The sequence below is a fragment of the Hemiscyllium ocellatum genome, chromosome 2 (assembly GCF_020745735.1).
Source record: "Hemiscyllium ocellatum isolate sHemOce1 chromosome 2, sHemOce1.pat.X.cur, whole genome shotgun sequence".
Classification (NCBI taxonomy): domain Eukaryota; kingdom Metazoa; phylum Chordata; class Chondrichthyes; order Orectolobiformes; family Hemiscylliidae; genus Hemiscyllium; species Hemiscyllium ocellatum.
Window position 1 is genome coordinate 31478196 of NC_083402.1, and position 20831 is coordinate 31499026.

The 20831-nt window shown below is 39.3% G+C and overlaps 1 protein-coding gene across 1 annotated transcript in view; it reads left to right on the forward strand.

Annotated features, from left to right (window-relative positions):
- Positions 1 to 3619: 3619 nt before the first annotated feature.
- LOC132821387 (neurolysin, mitochondrial-like) overlaps positions 3620 to 20831 on the forward strand; it is a 50202-nt gene continuing 32990 nt past the window's right edge. Inside the window, exons 1-6 of the mRNA XM_060833970.1 lie at positions 3620 to 3788; positions 7793 to 7941; positions 12498 to 12605; positions 12829 to 12931; positions 17005 to 17165; positions 19889 to 20024. Of these exons, the coding sequence (XP_060689953.1) occupies positions 3620 to 3788; positions 7793 to 7941; positions 12498 to 12605; positions 12829 to 12931; positions 17005 to 17165; positions 19889 to 20024 (826 nt within the window). The remainder of the gene's footprint in view (positions 3789 to 7792; positions 7942 to 12497; positions 12606 to 12828; positions 12932 to 17004; positions 17166 to 19888; positions 20025 to 20831) is intronic.

A 20831-nucleotide genomic window follows, 5' to 3' on the forward strand; every position in this document is an offset into this window, starting at 1 on the left:
AAATGAACCAGATTGCTTTTTACAAAGAGAGTTTCACATTGCTACGAGTTTTGGTTCATGTCACACCTACAGTAGAGAAGTGTAACTGCTAGTTTCATGTTTGTAAATAAAATTGTGAAGCTTTGTAGTGTTATTTAAACAGATGAAAAATACCCGGTTCTAGTGAATTGCACAATGTACTCATAGTAGTCGAGGTTTTCATCAAAATTTGTATCTTGAGTGCTGGTTGTTGTAGTGTGGGGGTATGTTGGCTGAGCTGGGAAGTTAACTTGCAGACATATTGTCCCCTGTCTCGGTGACATCTTCAGTGCTTTGGATCCTCCTGAAGCACTGCTGTACTGTGTCTTCTGGAATTTGTTTGATTCTGTTCCTGCTGCTTCTGGTTGCCAGTTCCAGTTGTTTGTTGTAGTGGCCGGTATATTGGGTCAAGGTCCATGTGTTTGTTTTTGTTTTTATGACATTTATTACATATTGATCTGGATTTTGTGTTAATTCTTACATTGTTTTTCCATTTTCTTTGAGTTTCCTTAATCATTTATTTTATTTTCTATCTAGGTTTCTTTCAAGTTCACCCTATACCTAACATGATTGTTTCCATCCTTTCACTCCTGAGCTGCCATTAGAATATGCAGTGATGAATTAACATCATTAAACATTGGACTTCATCATTATACCTTCAATATCTTACGCCCCATATTCAATTTTCCTGAATGTTTTTAGCAAAAAGTCAGTATTACGTGCTTCCAAATCTCTGGTGTACTACTTAATTTCCCTCTTTTGCAGTATGTTTGTTTCTTTTTCCTTGTCAGTTTAGTATACATCTCCTTTAATTCTTCTGAGTCCTAATTATTACATCTTTGATCCCTTCCCACTAACCTAATAGATTATTTTCACCTCAGAGAAATAAGGAAGGTTTCCTCACTTTGCCATTATTTGAGTCTATCCGCAAAATCACAAATTATTGACGATAATGTACATGTGAAGACAGGTGAAAGACTAGCAAGTGTCCCAGACTGCTCTTTTAAGATTTTCCAATTGTGTATGGCAATATCACATCATCTCACTGCCGTTGCTTACTTATCCTATGACAGATGTTCAGTCTACATTTCCACATCTAAGTGGGGGAAGCAAATGGAAAGCAAGTTGAATTGGGGCAGCACAGTGGTTAGCACTGCTGGCCTGCAATCTTCAGAGGGTTGGTGTGGACTCGATGGGCCAATGACTCGCTTCTACACTGTAGGGATTCTATGACTGATATTGGACAGTTGGGACTGCTTTACTCATAAACAATACAAATTAAACTTTAAGATTGTCTCAAAGACTTCATAAATTATTGATTCAATCAGGATATTTTAGGAAAGAATTGTAGATCCTTGCTCTCATTGCTGTTCATATTTGGAAACTTGTTTCATCTGTATTTATCTAAATATTTGCCCTGTACATTTTTTTTCACAGAAACAAGGCCATCAGACAAATCTTACTGCTATTTTCTTTAATTACCAGGAAGTGCTGCTGCCAAGGAATATTCCCTTGACAATGCTCAGAGAAATTGAAACTTAATAGATACAGTTTATAAGTCTGACTGTTTAAAAATAAGGTTTTTTATAATTGTATTTAACTGTCCTAGGATTTGAAGATGACATCAATTCACGGTTGCAAGTTTCTACATTGGGTCTTCACTTGATTGAACAGGTCCATTCCTGACCGATACATATTTTGGCAGGTGGTGCAGGATATCCCTTGAGGTAGTGGGATAAACAGTGCAGAATTTGTTTCTTTTTCTTTGTCACTCAGCATAGTGAAGTGGTCTTGGCCCAGCCTTGTGTTGGCTGTTTCAGCCTGATTTTCCAATGTACCCCGAATTCAGGAGCCAATAATTGAATAATGGTGAACTCTTACTTTAGATTAGATTAGATTCCCTACAGTGTGGAAACAGGCCCTTCAATCCAACCAAGCCTCACCGACCCTCCGAAGAGTAACCCACCCAGACTCATTTCCCACAGACTAATGCACCTAACACTATGGGCAATTTAGTGTGGCCAATTCACCTGACCTGCATAAATTTGGACTGTGGGAGGAAACCGCAGCACCCAGAGGAAACCCACGCAGTCAGAGGGAGAATGTGCAAACTCTACACAGACAGTCACCCGAGGTTTGAATCGAACCTGGGACGGGGTGCTGTGAGGCAGCAGTGCTAACCACTTCTTTTTACTTTTTTCTTTATGATTTCTGTCATTAATTTAGGCACTGTGGTATGATGACTTATAAACCTTCTCACTTTTTTTTGTAAAAATACATGTGACAATAAATTGCTATTCTATTCTTTAAAATATTCACCCCAAATCATGATGTAGCTTAATGGGCAGGTTTTTGACATTTAAATACTTGGTTTCAAGCTATTCCTGCTCTTAGTTCATATTTAAGTACATCTCTTCCTCCAAGTATTAGTGTCAATGCTGCTGTGCTTCAAAGGAAACTTGGGAGTGACTTATTACAATTTCTTTGCCTTCTCCTGAATGCTAGCAATTTGCAGGATGAGAAAACAGGACACAGAGCAAGTAGATGCTTTTCGATGCTATCAGTGTTTAGAGTTGAAACTAATATATGACCATCTTAGCTCAGTAGTCAAGAGTGTGATGGAATACTCCCCATTTTCAACACTTAGGAAGCTTGACACCATCCAGGACAAAACAGCAGCTCACTTAATTGGCATCACATCTACAAGCTTCCACACCCTCCACTACTGACATTGAATGCAGCAGTGTATTTGATCTATAAGATGCAGTGCAGAAATTCTTAGACAGCACCTTCCAAATCTACAGCCACTTCCATCTAGAATGACAAGGGCAGCAGATACATGGGAATATCCCATCTGCAAGTTCCCTTCCGAGCTCTTCACCAATACGTGTTTTCAGGACATGGCTTTGCGGTCAGAAGTGAGAAGCCTAGTTGACTGTTTTATTTAGCATCCTGGTTCACTGAACTCAACTATAATGGTTCCGAGACGTTATCCAATTGTCTGAATCAGCAGGGTAGCTATATCATGGATCTTTCAAATGCACTAGATCAAAGTCCTGGAACACCCTGACTGCGTAGTGATTATATTTACACCTCCTGGATTGCAGCAGTTCGAGAAGGTGACTCATGTATTTAGGGATATGCAGTGATGGTTGGCCTAGCAAGCATTGCACACATCCCATTGAATATAAAAATAAGCAACATAGTACTTTATCAGAACCTGAGAACTTCATGGCATAGTGGGATAAGTGTCACAAATGCACTTCATTTACCTACTGAACCATCAGAGGAGCACAAGGTCATTTGCTAATGATCAAACTAAAAATTAATGCACTGTAGAATAACAAAAATGTATTAAAATCCAAGTAGGTTGTATACACCCAGAAATGCAGTAAGACTTAATCATTTTTTGATTCTTTTTCAAATATATGCAGAACAATGTATTAAGTTTTAATGCAAAACTGTACAAAATGCTTGTCTGTCCAAAATGTTTGTTTTATTATTTTATTTCTTAAAGCTTGTGTCCACAGCTTCTCTTCACGTGCTTGCAGCAGCAGAAATTGTTCTAGATTCTGTTACGAATGTTCCCAGAATAATAATTATGAACAAGTTGCAATGGAATCTAACACCAGATCAAATCAGAGATCGGACAGATGCTCTCATTCACAAAAGCAAACAAGTGTATGACTCTATCGGAGCATTAGACATGAAAGATGTCACATATAAAAATACACTGATGGCTCTGGCAAATATGGATGTTGAGTATGATGGTAAGTCATTAAACAATAAATAAGAAATGCCTGTGTTTGCCATTTTTTACTAATTCATGGGATTTGGTCATTGTTGGCAATGCCAAAATTTATTGTTTATCTCCAGTTGTAGATGAGCCATTACCTTGAATGTAACAAAGTGGCTTGCTGGACTATTTGGGAGGGTAGTTAAGACACAGTCATATTGCTGTCGGTCTGGATGGCACATAGGTCAGATCTGATAAAGACATATTTCCTTTGCTATATAGTATTAGTGAATCAGATGTTTTTCCCAATAACCCAATAGTTTCGTGGTTTCTATCATTGATATTAGATTTTTAATTTCAGCATTTATTTAATTGATTGTATTTAGCTTCCGAATTACGGTGGTGGGATTTAAACTGAAGGCTGCAAATCATCAGTTTGAGTCGTTGGATTATTGGTTCAGTATTACTACCACGTGTAATCAAACACAAGCAAAACATTGTGCTGCTGGATTTGTGTAACTTAAAATCAATTTGCAGATGTACCAAAGACACCAGGAGAATGCCATTTTCCTATGTCTAACAGATGCTCAGAAGGCAACATATATGGAAGGCATGTCAAAATGCTATTAATATATATCATCAATATATATTTTGCCTTAAATGAACAATTATTCTTCTGACACCTTTGAATTTAAAACTGGGACAAGAGAACAGAGGCTAGAAATACAGTGAAGTGTGTTCCTCAGCACTATATTCCATCCAATTCAGATGAATTTAACACAGAAATTTTTCTGAGCATGAGACATGCTGGGCCATAAAGAATAAGAATTATAATGCATGTGTGTGAAAGATTGGTACAGGGTGGTGTTTGAAAGAGGCAATGCTACTGGAGGGGTAAGGGAAATACCCCTGGGAAAGAGTTTATAAAGTCCCTTCAATGTGGAAAGAGGCCATTCGGCCCATCAAGTCTGCAGCAGCCCTCTGAAGAGCCTCTCACCCAGGCCTAGCCACCAACCCTATCCCCATAACCCTGCGCTTACCATGATTAATCCACCTAGCCTGCCTATCCCTGGACACTACCGTGCAGTTTAGCATAGCCAGCCTACCTTACCTGCATATCTTTGGACTGTGGGAGGGATCCAGAGCACCTGGAGAAAATCCATAGAGACACAAAAAGAACGTGTAAACTCCACACACAGAGTCAACCAAGGCTAGAATTGAATCTGGATCTCTGGCGCTGTGAGGCAGAAGTGCTAACCACTGTGCCACCCTGAAGTTAGTGCACAGGTACATAACATGATGGTTTGGATGGAGAAAGTGGGACCAGCCATTTACAGTTTCCCTTCAATTATTTTTCATCTTTCTTCTTGATTCTTGAGGATAAACTTCTGTTTTTATGTATATAAGGCCCCATGTGAATCAAGATCATTAATTGAATATGCTTTGAGCCATTGGTAATTAAACTTCCTTAATTGGAGAAATGCCTTTCTTGTGGCTATCTTGTTGGGTCAGATATCCCAGGTGCAGGCATTGACTACTTGTCTATACAGTTTGTCAAGAATAGAATTTGTCTGAAACCTAACCTGATGTTTCTTCCCAAAACATGTTCTTCCTGTCACTAAGGATAACCACAGAATTGTTACGATGCAGAAGTGTTTGTACTGGCTTTTTGAGAATTTTAAAAATAAGATAACATGGTTAATCAATCAATCTAGCACCTTCAACTTTCACTCCCTTCATCACTGACACACAGTGGCAGCAGTGTGTGTCTAAAAGGTGCACTGCAGAAAGTCACCAAAGATCCTTCAACAGCACCTTCAAACCTGTGACCTCTACTGCCGAGAAGGACAAGGGCAACAGATGCAAGGGATCACCACCAGATGCAAGTGCCTTTCCCAGTTGCATAACATCCTGACTTGGAACTATAACACCACCCCTTTATTGTCACTGAGTCAAAATTCTGGAACTCAATTCTTAATAGCATTGAGCATGTCCCTGCACACCGAGGATTGCAGCAGATGAGGAATAAAACTCACTGACAATTTCTCCAAAACATTTAGGGACAGGCAATAAATGCTGGCATAGTCAGTATGCCCACATCCCATGAAAGAATCAAACAAAATCCAACTAGAACTGAATTTTATTGTCTCACCGGCACACCTGCAATTATTGAGTTGAATTTTAATAATAAACTCCATCTGTTCTCATGCAAAAGACATTAACAATGATATATGTGTGATTGAACCGTAAAATGCTTCTAATGACAACGTATCATCCCTATGTTGTCAGTGTCAAAAGTTGCTCCTTAGAGGGTGCCCAGTTAATCATTCAATTGCTGCAGTTTCCTGAAGATAATTTAAGCTCGCTTTTCATGAAGTAAAAAGGATAGTATCAACATGGATGTAAGGTTGGATGGATGGCAAGAAACAGTATTGGTCAACAGATGCATTACAGACTGGAGGAATGTTTAAAGTTCACTTCCCCAGGGTCATTGGTGACACCTTTGCTTTTCCTGATATGTATTAATAATTCAGACTTTGGCCTGCAGGGCAGATGATACAAAACTTGGAAACAATATAAACCATAATAGGATACTGTTAAATTTCAAAAAAACAGACAATTGGTAGAATGAGCAGGCATGTGGCAGATGAAGCTAGACATGGAGAAACATGAAGTACTTCATTTTAGCAAGAACATTGGCAAACAATATGAAATAAACGGTACAGTCCTAAAAGGGGTGCAGGAACAGAGGGATTTGGGTATATATTTGCATAAATCAATTGTGTGTAATCTGGCAGAACAGTTTGAGACTTGCAGCATCCACAGTTCTCCACTTCACCTGATGAAGGTGCAGCACTCCGAGAGCTTGTGATTTCAAATAAACCTGTTGGTCAATAACTCAGTGTTGTTTGACTTCAGACTTTGTTTACCCCAGTCCAACACCGGCACCTCCACATCATTTCAATCATAGTGCAGATATGGTATTTCAAATCCAGTTGTCCCAAAACTGGACATTTATAAAATGTACTGTGCACCAATTTGAGTAAAACAAAATAATTTGTATGAATAGTTTGATTTAGAATAAAAGCAAAAAGCGTTGGATAAACTTACTAGGCCTAGCAGCATCTATGGAGAGAGAAATAATATTTTGAGTTTAGTATGACTTCTTCAAAATTCTCGAGCAAGGTCGCATTCAAAATGTTAACTATGTTTCAGTCTCTAAAGATGCTCCAGACCTGATTTCTCAAACTCATTTCGGATTTCCAGCATCCATAGCTCTTTGCTTTTAATTGATAATTCGGTTTGGCACTACTTTGGTACTGCGGCTCCAGACTATTGATCAGCTGCTTACAAAGCTATTCCAGCGCTCCAACTGACCCTTAACCTCAGTCAGCCTAACTTTCATGAAACTGCCAAACTCAAAATCTGGTAAGACCTGAAATTCACCAAGGCCCTTGCCTGGAGGTTGCTAATTTTCATAATGTTTGAGGTGGAAACATTTAGGTAAAACATAGTTTATTTTGGAGCACAAAGTTTATTTCAGTTAAAAAAGCATATTAATGTGCATTTACTAGAAATGCAATAAGTGTTAATTTTATTCAGCAATCAGATATAATGATAAACTCTGAAAGTTATCAATTCCCTCTCTTACCTGTTGTTCTTACCACACACTTGCTTAATATGACTTAATCAGAGCCTTAATTATCTTCCTGTTAATGAATTAACTGAAGCAAGAGTTGTCAAGTTCTCAATTTTCACTTAATCTATTAAACTAGACCTAACTGATTTTAAATATGATAAAATGATACTTGTTTTTCTGGCTAGCAGCCATCATTGCACTTGGTGTTGTGTGAATTGCTTCGAAATATTTCTGAGAGAGGTGACATAAAACTCTATCAACACCGGCCTTTCTTTCATTACTACTTACAGTTAGATAGTAGATTTATTTTCACAGTAAGCATCTTCATAAGCTTTACTACTAGTATCCATTTCATTTTTTAAGCATAAACACTAACATCCTTGTTTAATTTCTTTCAGTGGAACACAGCACTCTTACTTTTCTACAGCATGTTTCTGACAACAAGGATGTGCGTGCTGCTTGCACTGAGGCTGACAAGAAGCTTTCAGAATTTGATGTGGACATGTCTATGAGAGGGGATGTGTATCAACGGATTGTGGCTCTACAGGTGAAAATTTTGACCAATATCTTAGGGACAGTGACGGTTGCAGAATTGAGACGTGCAACTTTATTATCTCTCAGTAACTAAAGGAAAATGATCATTTTTCTCTCTTGAAATAAAAAGAATTCACAAGATCAGGGGAAACATTGGCTTCCTAAACCCATAGATTTTAAAGATTTAGTTGGCTGTTTGGACCATCACAGAGTCAGTCTCTATGATTCTCTGATATAGACTTTAAATGCTGAGTTGGAAACCTGTGTCCTACTTATTCAGGGATTTGACGACCAATCTTTACAACGTTAAAAATCACACAACACCAGGTTATAGTCCAACAGGTTTAATTGGAAGCACACTAGCTTTCGGAGTGACACTCCTTCATCAGGTGATTGTGGAGGGCTCGATCGTAACACAGAATTTATAGCAAAAATTTACAGTGTGATGTAACTGAAATTATACACTGAAAAATTGATTGTCTGTTAAACCTTTCATCTGTTAGAATACAGTGATAGTTTCACTTCTTTCATGTGTAAATCACAAAACCTTTTTTTTAAAGTTGCATTCTCGGGTTAGCTGTTAACAATGGTGATAGCTAGACAATATGTTGAAGGTGTTGGTCCCCCTGTGTTCTCTGTCTATGCCATGATGTTTAGATTGATTCTAACCTAAAAAGTGAGATAACAGAGTTTTACATAAATTCATGCAGTTTTTGAGCTCAGAGTTCTACATGAATGCATGTAGTTTTTGAGCAAAGTGCAATGTAACTCTGCAAGTACAAATTCACCCCACAAAATATGTGTGTGCATGTGGATCTTTGTCTGTGTGTGTGTGTGTGTGTGTATCTGTCTGTCTGTCTGGGGTGGGGGTTGTGAGTGTGAGAAAGTGTGTGTGTGTGTGTGTGTGTGTGTGTAGTGAGTGCAGAGTGTCTTAAGTCTGTGAGGGGGTGCATGTGGGAGTGTGTGTGTCTATAAGGGTGTGTGTGGATGTCTGTGTGCGGGTCTGTGTGTACCTGTGTCCATGTGTATGTGAGAGTGTGTGTGTAGGAATGTGTGTGTGTGTGTGTGTGTGTGTGTGTGTGTGTGTGTGTAGTGCAATGGTGATCACCTGTAATGTGACATGAACCCAAGGTCCTGGTTGAGACCCTCCCTTGGGTACCGAACTTAGCTATCAGCCTCTGCTTGGCCACTTTTCTCTGCTGCCTGTCCCGAAGTCTACCTCGGAGGATGGTCACCCGAAGGTCCAAGGCTGAATGTCCTGGACCACTGAAGTGTTCCCCAACCCTCTTGTCTGTTGATTGTTGTGCGGTGCCCATTCATCCGTTGTCATAGCCTTTGCTCGGTTTCCCCAATATGCCATGCCTCCAGGCATCCTTGCCTGCAACGTATAAGATAGTCAACGTTGCCATGTACAAGGTGGGAGGTGTGCCCACGCATAATAGTGGTATCTATGTCCACAATCTGACACGTCGTGCAGCATCCACCGTGACAGGGTTGTATGGAGTTGTCCTGAGAGCCGGGCAGTTTGCTACGAACAATAATCTGTTTGAGGTTTGGTGGTTGTTTAAAGGCAAGTAGTGGAGGTGTGGGGAATGTCTTGGTGAAGTGCTCATCCTCATTGTTGCAGGTCACGAAGAACATGGCGTAATTTTTCAGCTCCTGGGAAGTACTGAACAACTAAGGGTACCCTGTCAGTTGCAGCACGTGTCTGTCTCCTGAGAAGGTCATTACGGTTCCTTGCTGTGGCACATCGGAACTGGCGGTCGATGAGTTGAGCATCGTACCCGTTCTTGTGAGGGCATCCTTGATTACTTCCAGGTGTCCGTCACGTTCCTCCTCATCTGAGCAGATCCGGTGTATAAATAGGACTTGTCCATAGGGAATGGCTGTTTTAATATGTTTTGGGTGGAAGCTGGAGAAGTGTAGCATTGTAAGATTGTAAATTTTTGCTATAAATTCTGTGTTACGATCGAGTCCTCCACTATCACCTGATGAAGGAGCGATGCTCCGAAAACTAGTGTGCTTCCAATTAAACCTGTTGGACGATCGCCTGGTGTTGTGTCATTTTTAACTTTGTACACCCCAGTCCAAATCAATCTTTACAATAGCATGTAATTCATTTGCAGAACTGAATGATTTAATATCTTCAATATCAGGAACAAGCAGAGTAAGTACATTCATTTTGCTTGATAGATTATTCTATCAAATAACAGTTTGTCTAGTTATTGGGCATTAATGTATTTCTTTTTACCTTGACATACAATTAGTTGCTTTAGAATAACAACACCTAAAACAATGAAAGGTGTTTTATTGGAAATACAAGCTTCTTAGCAAAATATCCTATTCTGCAGATCTGCTTTCCCTACTATAGGAACTGTTCTTTCCTTTTTGAGGCAGGTTGCTCAAGTCAAGAAATTTCTTTGGTACACACCTTGTTTAAAGGTGAAACTCAGTTTCCACTCTGGACAATGGTGGAGACATAGAGATAGAAAGACTGTTTGCCTCACTTCTCTCAGACTTCAACTCAGTTGTTTTAGTTGCTGCATGGTTCTCTAGTCCTCACCCCTGCTATCCACCACATACCCCATGATCTTTCCATACCAGCACATGTCTTGTTCATACCTTCCTTGGTCCTTCTATCCCAATTCACTTCTGTAGTCACTCAACAAGAATCCACCATAAGCGGAACTTAGAATCTTTTGGAGATGAAAAATAAATTCAAACAATCAAATATAGCTGTCTCTTTCACATGATCGTGAAATGAACTCCCACTCATGACACTCATCAAAGCTTTTAAGTCTCCTCAAATTTCAATCTCTTTTAAAAACAAACTTCTATTCAGAAGCTGTATCAAAGAGAGATGTGAACTGAGAATCCCCCTGCTCAAGTGATTGCAGCTTTTGAGACTCACCCAGGCATTCATCTTGATATAAAGTTTGGGAAATGTCAACAACAAATTCTCTTGGAATTGGATGAACAAAAATTTGTTTTGTCTAACCTACACCAGGTGTCCTGTCAATCAAATCAGTCCTGCAATAATTTTTTTTAAAACTTGCACTTACAATTTAAGCCTGATTCTTTCCCCACAAAGTTCTAGAAGAGGAATTTTTAGAATAAAAAGATCTTTTCACTTCAAGACAGTTATGTCTATTCCAGACACTATTGCTTCAGACCCTGGAAACATTTTTGTTTCATTTGCTCATTGGGCGTGGGCATTGCTGACTGAGCCAGCATTTAGTGTCCATCGATAGTTGCCCTTGAGACAGTGTTGAAGAGTTGCCTCCTTGATCTACTGCAGTCCATGTGCTGTAGTCAGAGCTTATTTAGGTTAAATTATGACCAGTTTAAATTCAGCACTAATACCAGTATGATTCATGTCCTGTTCATATTACAGCATGCAAAAATTCAGTGTGCAAAAAGAGGAGTGCCAGCTGATATTTTAAAAAGACATGTAGTCTTCCCAACTCTGTGAAAATGTGGTCCTCGGTGTCAGCTTTGACTCAGTTTGTACAGTTCTTATTTCTGAATAAAGAGTTCAAATCTCAGTCTAGAGCACAAAATCTCGGCTGATACTTTAGTGCAATGTGGTGAAGGTGGTACACATTCAACTATATTTTAGATGCAACATTGAGTTGAGGTCCTCTCAAGAGGATGTCAAGTATCTATTATTCTATTTAATGAAGAGAAAAAGAGTTCATCCTTTTGTCCTGACAAATATTTATTCCTAAATCAACATCCACAGAAACAACTGGCCTGGTTATTATCATATTGCTGTTTTGTAGGTCTTGACTACATATTTCCTATATTACAACAATGGCTATACTTTAAAAGTATTTTCTTGACTATAAGCACTGGGACATTTCAAGGTTGCCAAATACTCTTTAGGTACAGAGCGTCGGAAGCTGAGGGGTGATCTTATAGACGTTTACAAAATTATGAGGGGCATGGATAGGATAAATAGACAAAGTCTTTTCCCTAGGTTGGGGGTTTCCAGAACTAGAGGGCATAGGTTTAGGGTGAGAGGGGAAAGATATAAAAGGGACCTAAGGGGCAACTTTTTCACACAGGGTGGTACGTGTATGGAATGAGCTGCCAGAGGAAGTGGTGGAGACTGGTACAATTGCAACATTTAAAAGGCATTTGGATGGTTGTATGAATAGGAAGGGTTTGGAGGGATATGGGCTGGGTGCTGGCAGGTGGGACTAGATAGGGTTTGGATAACTGGTCAGCATGGACGGGTTGGACCGAAGGGTCTGTTTCCTTGCTGGTACACCTCTATGACTCTATATATGTAATGCATGTTCTTAATACAGAGCTAAGCATTCTGCTTGCACTACCACTTTAGTTGGGCAAAGCAGAGCTCATTATAACCATTTTTAAAAGGGTAAGCACAACATTGCTGCACATTTTTATAGTGCAAAGGCCTAATTGCCTTGATAGCAATTCTCACTGTGCCAGTATTTGATGTTAGTTTGCACTATTTCAAATTTTTGACTTGAAATTTCAATCCTCACCTGTGTCCCAGTTTTCATAGTCTGAAATTAATTTCTGTTTTATGCACAATTACAGAAAAAATGTAATCTCAAGGCCCTGAAGCCAGAGGCTAAGCGATTCTTGGAGAGACTGTTGAAATTGGGAAGAAGGAATGGGTTACACCTACCAAAAGAAACACAATTAGTAAGTTCAGTCATGTTATTATCTTCCATATTCAATACAAATAAATGCGTCAGTTATATAAATGTTTCACTGGCAATGTTACATGGGAGCTCTAGAACCGTGTGGAATCTTGTTACCTAGACTCTCACAGCTGGACAGCCAATTAATTAGAAGATCTGTGGCATAAATTTTAAAATCATGGAAATATTAGATAACACTGATTTTTTTTTCCCTTACTGTTCAGGAGCTCAAGACTATCAAGAAGGAAATGAGTGAGCTCAGTATTGACTTCAGCATGAATCTCAGTGAGGACACAACTGTTCTTCTGTTTACCAAGGAAGAACTGGGTATGAACAATGGTTCATGAAAAATGTGGTAACTTTCTCCCAGGCATTTGGTGGTGATAAATCTTTATTCTCCTTGGAGTAACAAATCTGTCTAGTATAAAAGTAACTAGATATCAACACTATTTTCCAGGCCAGGTGTTTTACTGCTTCTATTTACGGCTCATGCTCAAGTAAATTCTGAAGCAAGTGACTTGGGTTTTATAGCACTACAGCAGATTTTCCGGTACATTTTGTGGAAATGAACCGGTTAGCTTAACCTCTGTAGTGGGGGAAGATGCTTGAGTATATTACTAAGGAAGAAATTGCATGAAATCCCAATAGAAATTGTCCATTGGGCAGACGCATCATGGGTTCATGAAGGGCAGGTAATGCTTAACAAATCGTTTGGAATTCTATGAAAACATTACAAGCAAGGTGGACATCAGGGACCCAGTGGATGTGGTGTGCCTAGATTTCCAAAAGGCCTTCGACAAGGTGCCGCACAAGAGGCTGCTGAATAAGATAAGGATGCATGGCATTACAGGTAAAGTATTAGCATGGATAGAAGATTGGTTGACAACCAACCAATCTTCTATCCATGCTAATACTTTACCTGTAGCAAAGAGCGACAATAAATGAGTGCTATTCTGGCTGGCAGCCAGTGACTAGTGATGTGCCTCAGGGATCGATGTTGGGACCAAAATTATTTACAATTTACAAAGATGATTTTGATTTGGGGACTGTGTGTGAGGTGTCAAAGTTTGCAGCTGACACTAAGATGAGTGGCAGAGCAAAGTGGGCAGAGAACTGTGAAACTTTGCAAAAGAACATAGATACATTGAATGAGTGGGCGAAGGCCTGGCAGATGGAATACAATGTTAATAAATGTGAAGTCATACATTGTGGTAGGAGTAACAGTAAAAAGGATTATTACTTGAATGGTTAAAAGGTTGTAGCATGCTGCCATGCAGAGTGATCTGGGTGTCCTTGTGCATGAATCACAGAAGGTTGGTCAGCAGGTACAACAAGTAATCAGGAATGCAAATGGAATTTTGTCCTTCATTGCTGAAGGGATTGAATTTAAAAGCAGGGAGGTAATGTTACTGCTGTGCAAGGTGCTGGTGAGGCCACATCTGGAGTACTGTCTGCAGTTTTGATCTCCTTACTTGAGAACCGATATACTGGCAGTGGAGAGGGTGCAAAGGAAGTTCACTAGGTTGATTCTGTAGTTGAGGGGGTTGGCTTATGAGGAGAGACTGAGTAGATTGGGATTATATTCACTAGAACTCAGACGAATGAGGAGAGATATTATAGAAACATATAAAATGATGAAGAGGATAGATAAGATAGAAGTAGAGAGGACGTTTCCACTGGCAGGTAAAGCTGCGACAAGAGGGCATTGCCTCAAGAATAGAGGGAGCAGATTTAGGATTGAATTGAAAAGGAACTTCACCTAGAGGGTTGTTAATCTATGGAATTCCATAGTGAAGTAGTTATTGCTATGTCATTAAAGGATTTAAAGCTAAGGTAGATATTTTTAGAATGGTCAAGGAATTAAGAGATACAGTGAGTGCGCAGTTAAGTGGATCTAAATCCATGAAAAGATCAGTCGTGATTTTATTGAATGACAGAGCAGGCTCAAAGGGCCAGATGCCTACTCCTAGTTCTTGTGATCTTATGAACTATTGAAATAACCCATCCTTGCCATTTTCGGAGGAAATAAATGACATATGGGAAGATAACTGGACAAATCAAAACAGAAAAAGAAATAAAGCAACAAAACTATAAAATAAGTAAATTTCGTGTTATTTTAATTGGAGCTCAACTCAAGAAAATAGATGACAGTGATTCACTTTATTTTTACACAGAACAGTGCCTTAACCAATCAAAGTCAACCTGCCTGGTTTAAACTTGAAACTTTAAAATCCCTGAAATCATTCCCATAAATATCTTACATACTGTCCTTAGTGTATTCATACTCTTTCTTTTGTGCGGTCCCAAGAACCAGTATTCCATCTGAGGTAGGTCCAGCCAGCATCCTATGTAAGTTCATCATAACTTCCCTGTTCTTGTGCTGTATGCCCCTGTTAATGAAGCTAGAAATCTGCGTATTTTAATAAGCATCTCTGCCCTGCTACCATTAATAGCCTATGAGGAAAGTCACATTGCTTCTGCACACCCTTTAGAGCCATACCCTTTATTTTAAGCTGTCTTTTCTTGTTCTTTGCATCAAAGTGTAGCAACTCACACTTCTTTTTTTTGACTTTTAAATGCCTACTCCTCTAACTTGTTAATGTCCCATTGATGTTCTAAACTGTCCTTTTTGCAGTTTACAATTCTCCCAAGCTTTTGGTTTGTCTGCCAACTGTGAAATTGTGTCCTAAATACGAAAATCTAGGCCTTTACTTATCAGGAAAATCAAAATTCTCAGTTCCTTTCTTTAAGTCCCTGTGCCTTTTCAACTTTATGTACCAACAATTTATTGCATACCTTAAGTACATAAGATGGCTCAGAAGCCATATTAAATACTTGCTTCTATTAGTCAAGGCAATAGAACTTGATGAGCAAGAGGTTATGATTGAGCTGTATATGATGTTAGTTAGGCCACAGCTTAAGTGCTGCATGCATTCTGGTTGCCAGTTCTAGTTGAAGGATGTGGTTGCCCAAAAGAGGGTGCAAAAGTGATTCACCAGGATGTTGCCTTAGCTGGAGTGATTCAGCAACGCAAAGAGATGTGGATAGACTGGGGTTACTTTTTCATAGAGCAGAGAAAGCCAAGGGCAGAGAGCCTGTTTGAAGTGTACAAACTTTTTACAGACATCAACAGGGTAGTTAGGGATAAAACGCCCCCCCTTAGTACAGGTGTCAATAACCAGGGGCACAGTTTTATGGTAAGTAGTAGGAAGTTTAGAGGAAATATGAAATTTTTTTTTCCCTACCTAGACATTTTTTCCCCCACATTGGGCATGTCTAGAACCAACTGCTAACAGCATGTTGAGGCAGGAACCCTCAAGTTGTAAAGTATTTAGATGAGCATTTGAAACACTATAGCATACAATGCTATGGGTCAAGTGCTGGACAATTGGATAGGAGCAAATAGATAATTGATGACCATCATGGATATGATGGGTCATAAGAGCTTTATCAGTACTGTGAAACCTCTATGACCTCCTCCTCATCAATTTTAACCGTTCTAGTGACCACGTTTCCTTTTGTGTTAGTATGGTGTGGAGAACATCTGCTTATAAAAAGTATTCAATTAATATTTCAGCCATGCCCCTTGTCTTTAATTTACTTTCTTTTTTGGTTCCTAATCAAACTTACCACTGGTAAGGTACTGCAAAATCCAGCTTAACATGTTGAAGTCAGAAAGTTTGCCCTCATGGTTGTACTTAGTAATTGCAAAATAAGGTATGCACTTGTCTAGGCAGTCAGAATCAAGCTCTGCAATCTTCCAATGTTAACTAGCTTTCATTAAGGTTTCTAAAGAATTACTCCTTCAAAGAGGTATAATATTTTGATTGGCTTCTGTGAAATGGCAAGTCAGCAAGGATGCGATGAGGCAAACAAAGAAAGTCAAATGAAAGGATGCTTTTGCAGCTTTGATGTTACTGGCTTTCTGTAATCATCCACTTATATGCATGGACATAATTTGTGAATGAAGATATGAATTTCTTAGTTATGATTAAGGTGAGTAAAGATTTTTCCTGTGACCAAACACTACAAAAGTCCATTACTAAAGGATAAATTTGGTTTAATTGTTTTTATTTTTAATTTGGAGCAATTAGTTCAGTTGGCTAGATGGCTGGTGTATGGTTCAGAATGACACCAAAAGCACAGGTTTGAATTTAGTTCCAGTTGAGGTTGACTTAGGAGCTATTCTTTACCTATGTGGAGGGCAATGGCAAGCCACCATTGACAAAACCTGCTGAGAAAATGGCTCAGGCTGATTCTTCAGAAAAGAATGAGCTAAGGATTTATCATCAGACTACTTCAGATGGTGATGATGAGGATTTTTATTCATTTCTGTAAATTTGTTCTGTAATCTAATTTGCTGTGTGCAACTGTAAATTTAGCTTGGATGCTTCTCACAGGGGGCCTCCCAGATGACTTTCTTGATGATTTGGAAAAAACTAGTGATAACAAATACAAGGTGACCTTAAAATACCCTCACTACACGCCTGTCATTAAAGAGTCTTATGTCCCTGAAACCAGAAGGAAAATGGAAGCAGCTTTTCATTCTAGATGTAAAGAGGTGAGATAAGGTGACAATGTGTTAAACAGATTGAATGAGTGCTGATTTCCGGAAATCTATTTTAGGGCTTAATGTTGGAAATATTTCAGTATATAAATATATTTATATATGTTTAAATTCATGTTGCATGTTGCAGTCACTGTCCTGAAGATTTAAAAGGATGATATTGGTCATAAAAGTTTTGAATTAAACTGATGTGGAGTTAATAGATTTTAACATCCAGTGAAATTTTAGCTATCTTACTCCAAAACATCTCTTAAAAAAGATCTGTATTATGAACTGAAGTTCAGGATGGTACTGTATATAATTAGTAAGATTTTGTTTTTAAGTGTCCATCTAGCAAGCAAATGTCACAAGTTCTCCATTTTGTGGCTTGAAATTTCATCTGACAGCTTTCATACTTAGCCTTAATCTATTTACAGCTGTAATCAGTATGGCAGCTGGTCACAAAGATCAATTTAACATGCAGTAATTTTACTTCACCTAAAAGCCTTAGGGGAAACTTGCAACTCCTAAAATTAAAGGCTATTTATTATGATAAATCACTGGGCAATTGTCAGCCTATGTTAGACCATGGGTCAGAATGCATTGCTCTATGTTTTCCCTCCATCTTGAAACAGGATGACAGTTCCTTCTGTAATTGCAGCTTTTGCTTCTCCATCTCTATCTATCTCTCTCTCTTTCTCTTTCTCTCTCTGTCTCTCTCCCTTCCCTCCCCTGTCTCTCTTGCCTTCCTTTGCCTCAAACTACAAAATTCTATCTCTTTTAATTTACAAAGTTCTTCAATCCTGTATAATCTTTTTGATCTTTTAATTCTAACATCTTACATATTCCCCTTTTTCATTAGCCTCCAATGCTACAGGGAAAATAGCCCAGCCTAGTCAACCTCTCCCTACAGCTAAAACCCTACAACCCTGGTAATATCATTCCTACATCCTTTCAAGTTGAACAACTAAGGACATTAAATTCTCTGTTGATGAAGATGGGCATTACCTAGCTCTAGTGTGGCACAATTGTTACTTCACATTAATTAGCCCAAGCCTGGATATTGGCTGCATTTGTGTATGGACTGCTTCAGTACCTGAGGAATTACATATTATGCTAAACATTACCATAATCAGAAGACCTCTCTACTCCTAACCTTACCAAGAAAGGAAGGTCATTGATAGAGCATGTCAAGATGGGCCCTCTACTTTTTGTCATTTACATAAATGATTTGGATGTGAGCATAAGAGGTACAGTTAGTAAGTTTGCAGATGACACCAAAATTGGAGGTGTAGTGGACAGCGAAGAGGGTTACCTCAGATTACAACAGGTTGTTGACCAGATGGGCCAATGGGCTGAGAAGTGGCAGATGGAGTTTAATTCAGATAAATGCGAGGTGCTGCATTTTGGGAAAGCAAATCTTAGCAGGACTTATACACTGAATGGTAAGGTTCTAGGGAGTGTTGCTGAACAAAGAGACCTTGGAGTGCAGGTAGTGGAGTCGCAGGGAGATAGGTTCGTGAAGAAGGTGTTTGGTATGCTTTCCTTTATTGGTCAGAGTACTGAGTACAGGAGTTGGGAGGTCGTGTTGCGTTTGTACAGGACATTGGTTAGGTCACTGTTGGAATATTGCGTGCAATTCTGGTCTCCTTCCTATCGGAAAGCTGTTGTCAATCTTGAAACGGTTCAGAAAAGATGTACAAGTATGTTGCCAGGGTTGGAGGATTTGAGCTACAGGGAGAGACTGAACAGGCTGGGGCTGTTTTCCCTGGAGTATCGGAGGCTGAGGGGTGACCTTATAGAAGTTTACAAAATTATGAGGGGCATGGATAGGATAAATCGGCAAAGTCTTTTCCCTGGGGTGGTGGAATCCAGACCTAGAGGGCATAGGTTTAGGATGAGAGGGGAAAGATTTAAAAGAGACCTAAGAGGCAACTTTTTCATGCAGAGGGCGGTACGTGTATGGAATGAGCTGCCAGAGGAAGTGGTGGAGGGTGGTACAATTGCAACATTTAAGAGGCATTTGGATGGGTATATGAATAGGAAGGGTTTGGAGGGATATGGGCTGGGTGCTGGCAGGTGGGACTAGATTGGGTTGGGATATCTGGTTGGCATGGACGGGTTGGACCGAAGGGTCTGTTTCCATGCTGTACATCTCTATGACTCTATAACTAACGTCAGAGTGTTGTCAGGGTTCATAGGCTTTTCACAGAGTGAATCAAACTATCTGAGACTGGCATCTTTGATGCTGGATGAGGCCAGGTTGGATCGTCCAATCAGCCTCATTTTATGCTTTTGTGCTGTTTGGCACTCAGGTAGTCCTGTTTTGTAGCTTCACCATGTTGACACCTCATTTTTTGATTTGCCTGGTGCTGCATCTGGTGTACTCTCCTGCATTTTTCAGTGAAAAGTTCTGGAATTTCACCAACTCTCCATCTTTCTCTTCTCCATTAAAATAGTAATTAAAACCCATTTCTTTGGCTTTTGATTATCTATCTTAATATCACTTTTATTGTCAAATCTCCTATCATGCTGCTGTGCAGCACTTTGGGATGTTTTACTACTTTAAGGCATTGTATAAATGCAGTGACCATATTTTTAAAGAACTTTTAAAAATGTTTGAATGGCAGGTTTTATTTCTATTGAATATCTTAATATTTGAGAAACAAATCTCAAATGTGCTTTTGAAATATTTATTAAGTTAAATCCATTGATTAATTCTTTTTTTTTATTGGCAGGAAAACACCATTATTCTTGAAAAGTTGATTCCACTTCGAGCAAAAGCAGCAGAATTACTGGGATTTAGTTCACATGCTGACTTTGTACTTGAGATGAACATGGCCAAGAAAGTGGAGAATGTTGGCAAATTCTTAGGTGTGTTCTTTTAATTCAAATTTCGCAGAGAATTCAGTTTTAAGATTGTTTCTGAGAGGTGATCCTCAGTAACCAAATGGAATCTAAAATATTATGGCTGCTCATTATCTCATTGATAATATGCTTGACAACGTTTTTCTCTGCTATCTTTGTGTACACTGATGTGACAAGGTTTGTTTTAGATTTAGTGTTCATATCAGGTAGGCAACGCAGTGTACAAAAGCAAAAGAAGTTAGCAAATACAACCACTGACAGTAAATACAAACAAATAGAGCACACATCTCAGCAAATAGAACATGGAAAGGTACAGCACAGAACAGGCCCTTCGGTCCATGCCGTTGTACCGAGGAATAATCCTAATCTAAACTAAAATAACCTAACCTACACAGCCCTCCATGTGCATGTCCAGCAGAACCTAAACATCCCTAATGATTCTGCTTCCACTACCACTGCTGGCAATGCATTCCGCGCATTCACAACTCTCTGTGTAAAGAACCTACCTCTGATGTCTCCTCTATACCTTCCTCCTAACACCTTAAAACTATGACCCGTCATGGCAGTCAATCCTGCCGTGGGAAAAAGTCTCTGGCTATTGATGCTATCCATGCCTCTCATTCCCTTGTACACCTCGATCAGGTCACCTCTTGTCCTCCTCCTCTTCGGAGAGAAAAGTTCGAGCTTAACCAACCTCTTTTCGTAAGCCAAGCCCTCCAGCCCAAGCAGCATCCTGGTAAGCCTTCTTTGCACCTTCTTCAAAGCCTCCACATTTTTCCAAGAACAGGGCAAACAGAACTGGACACAATAATC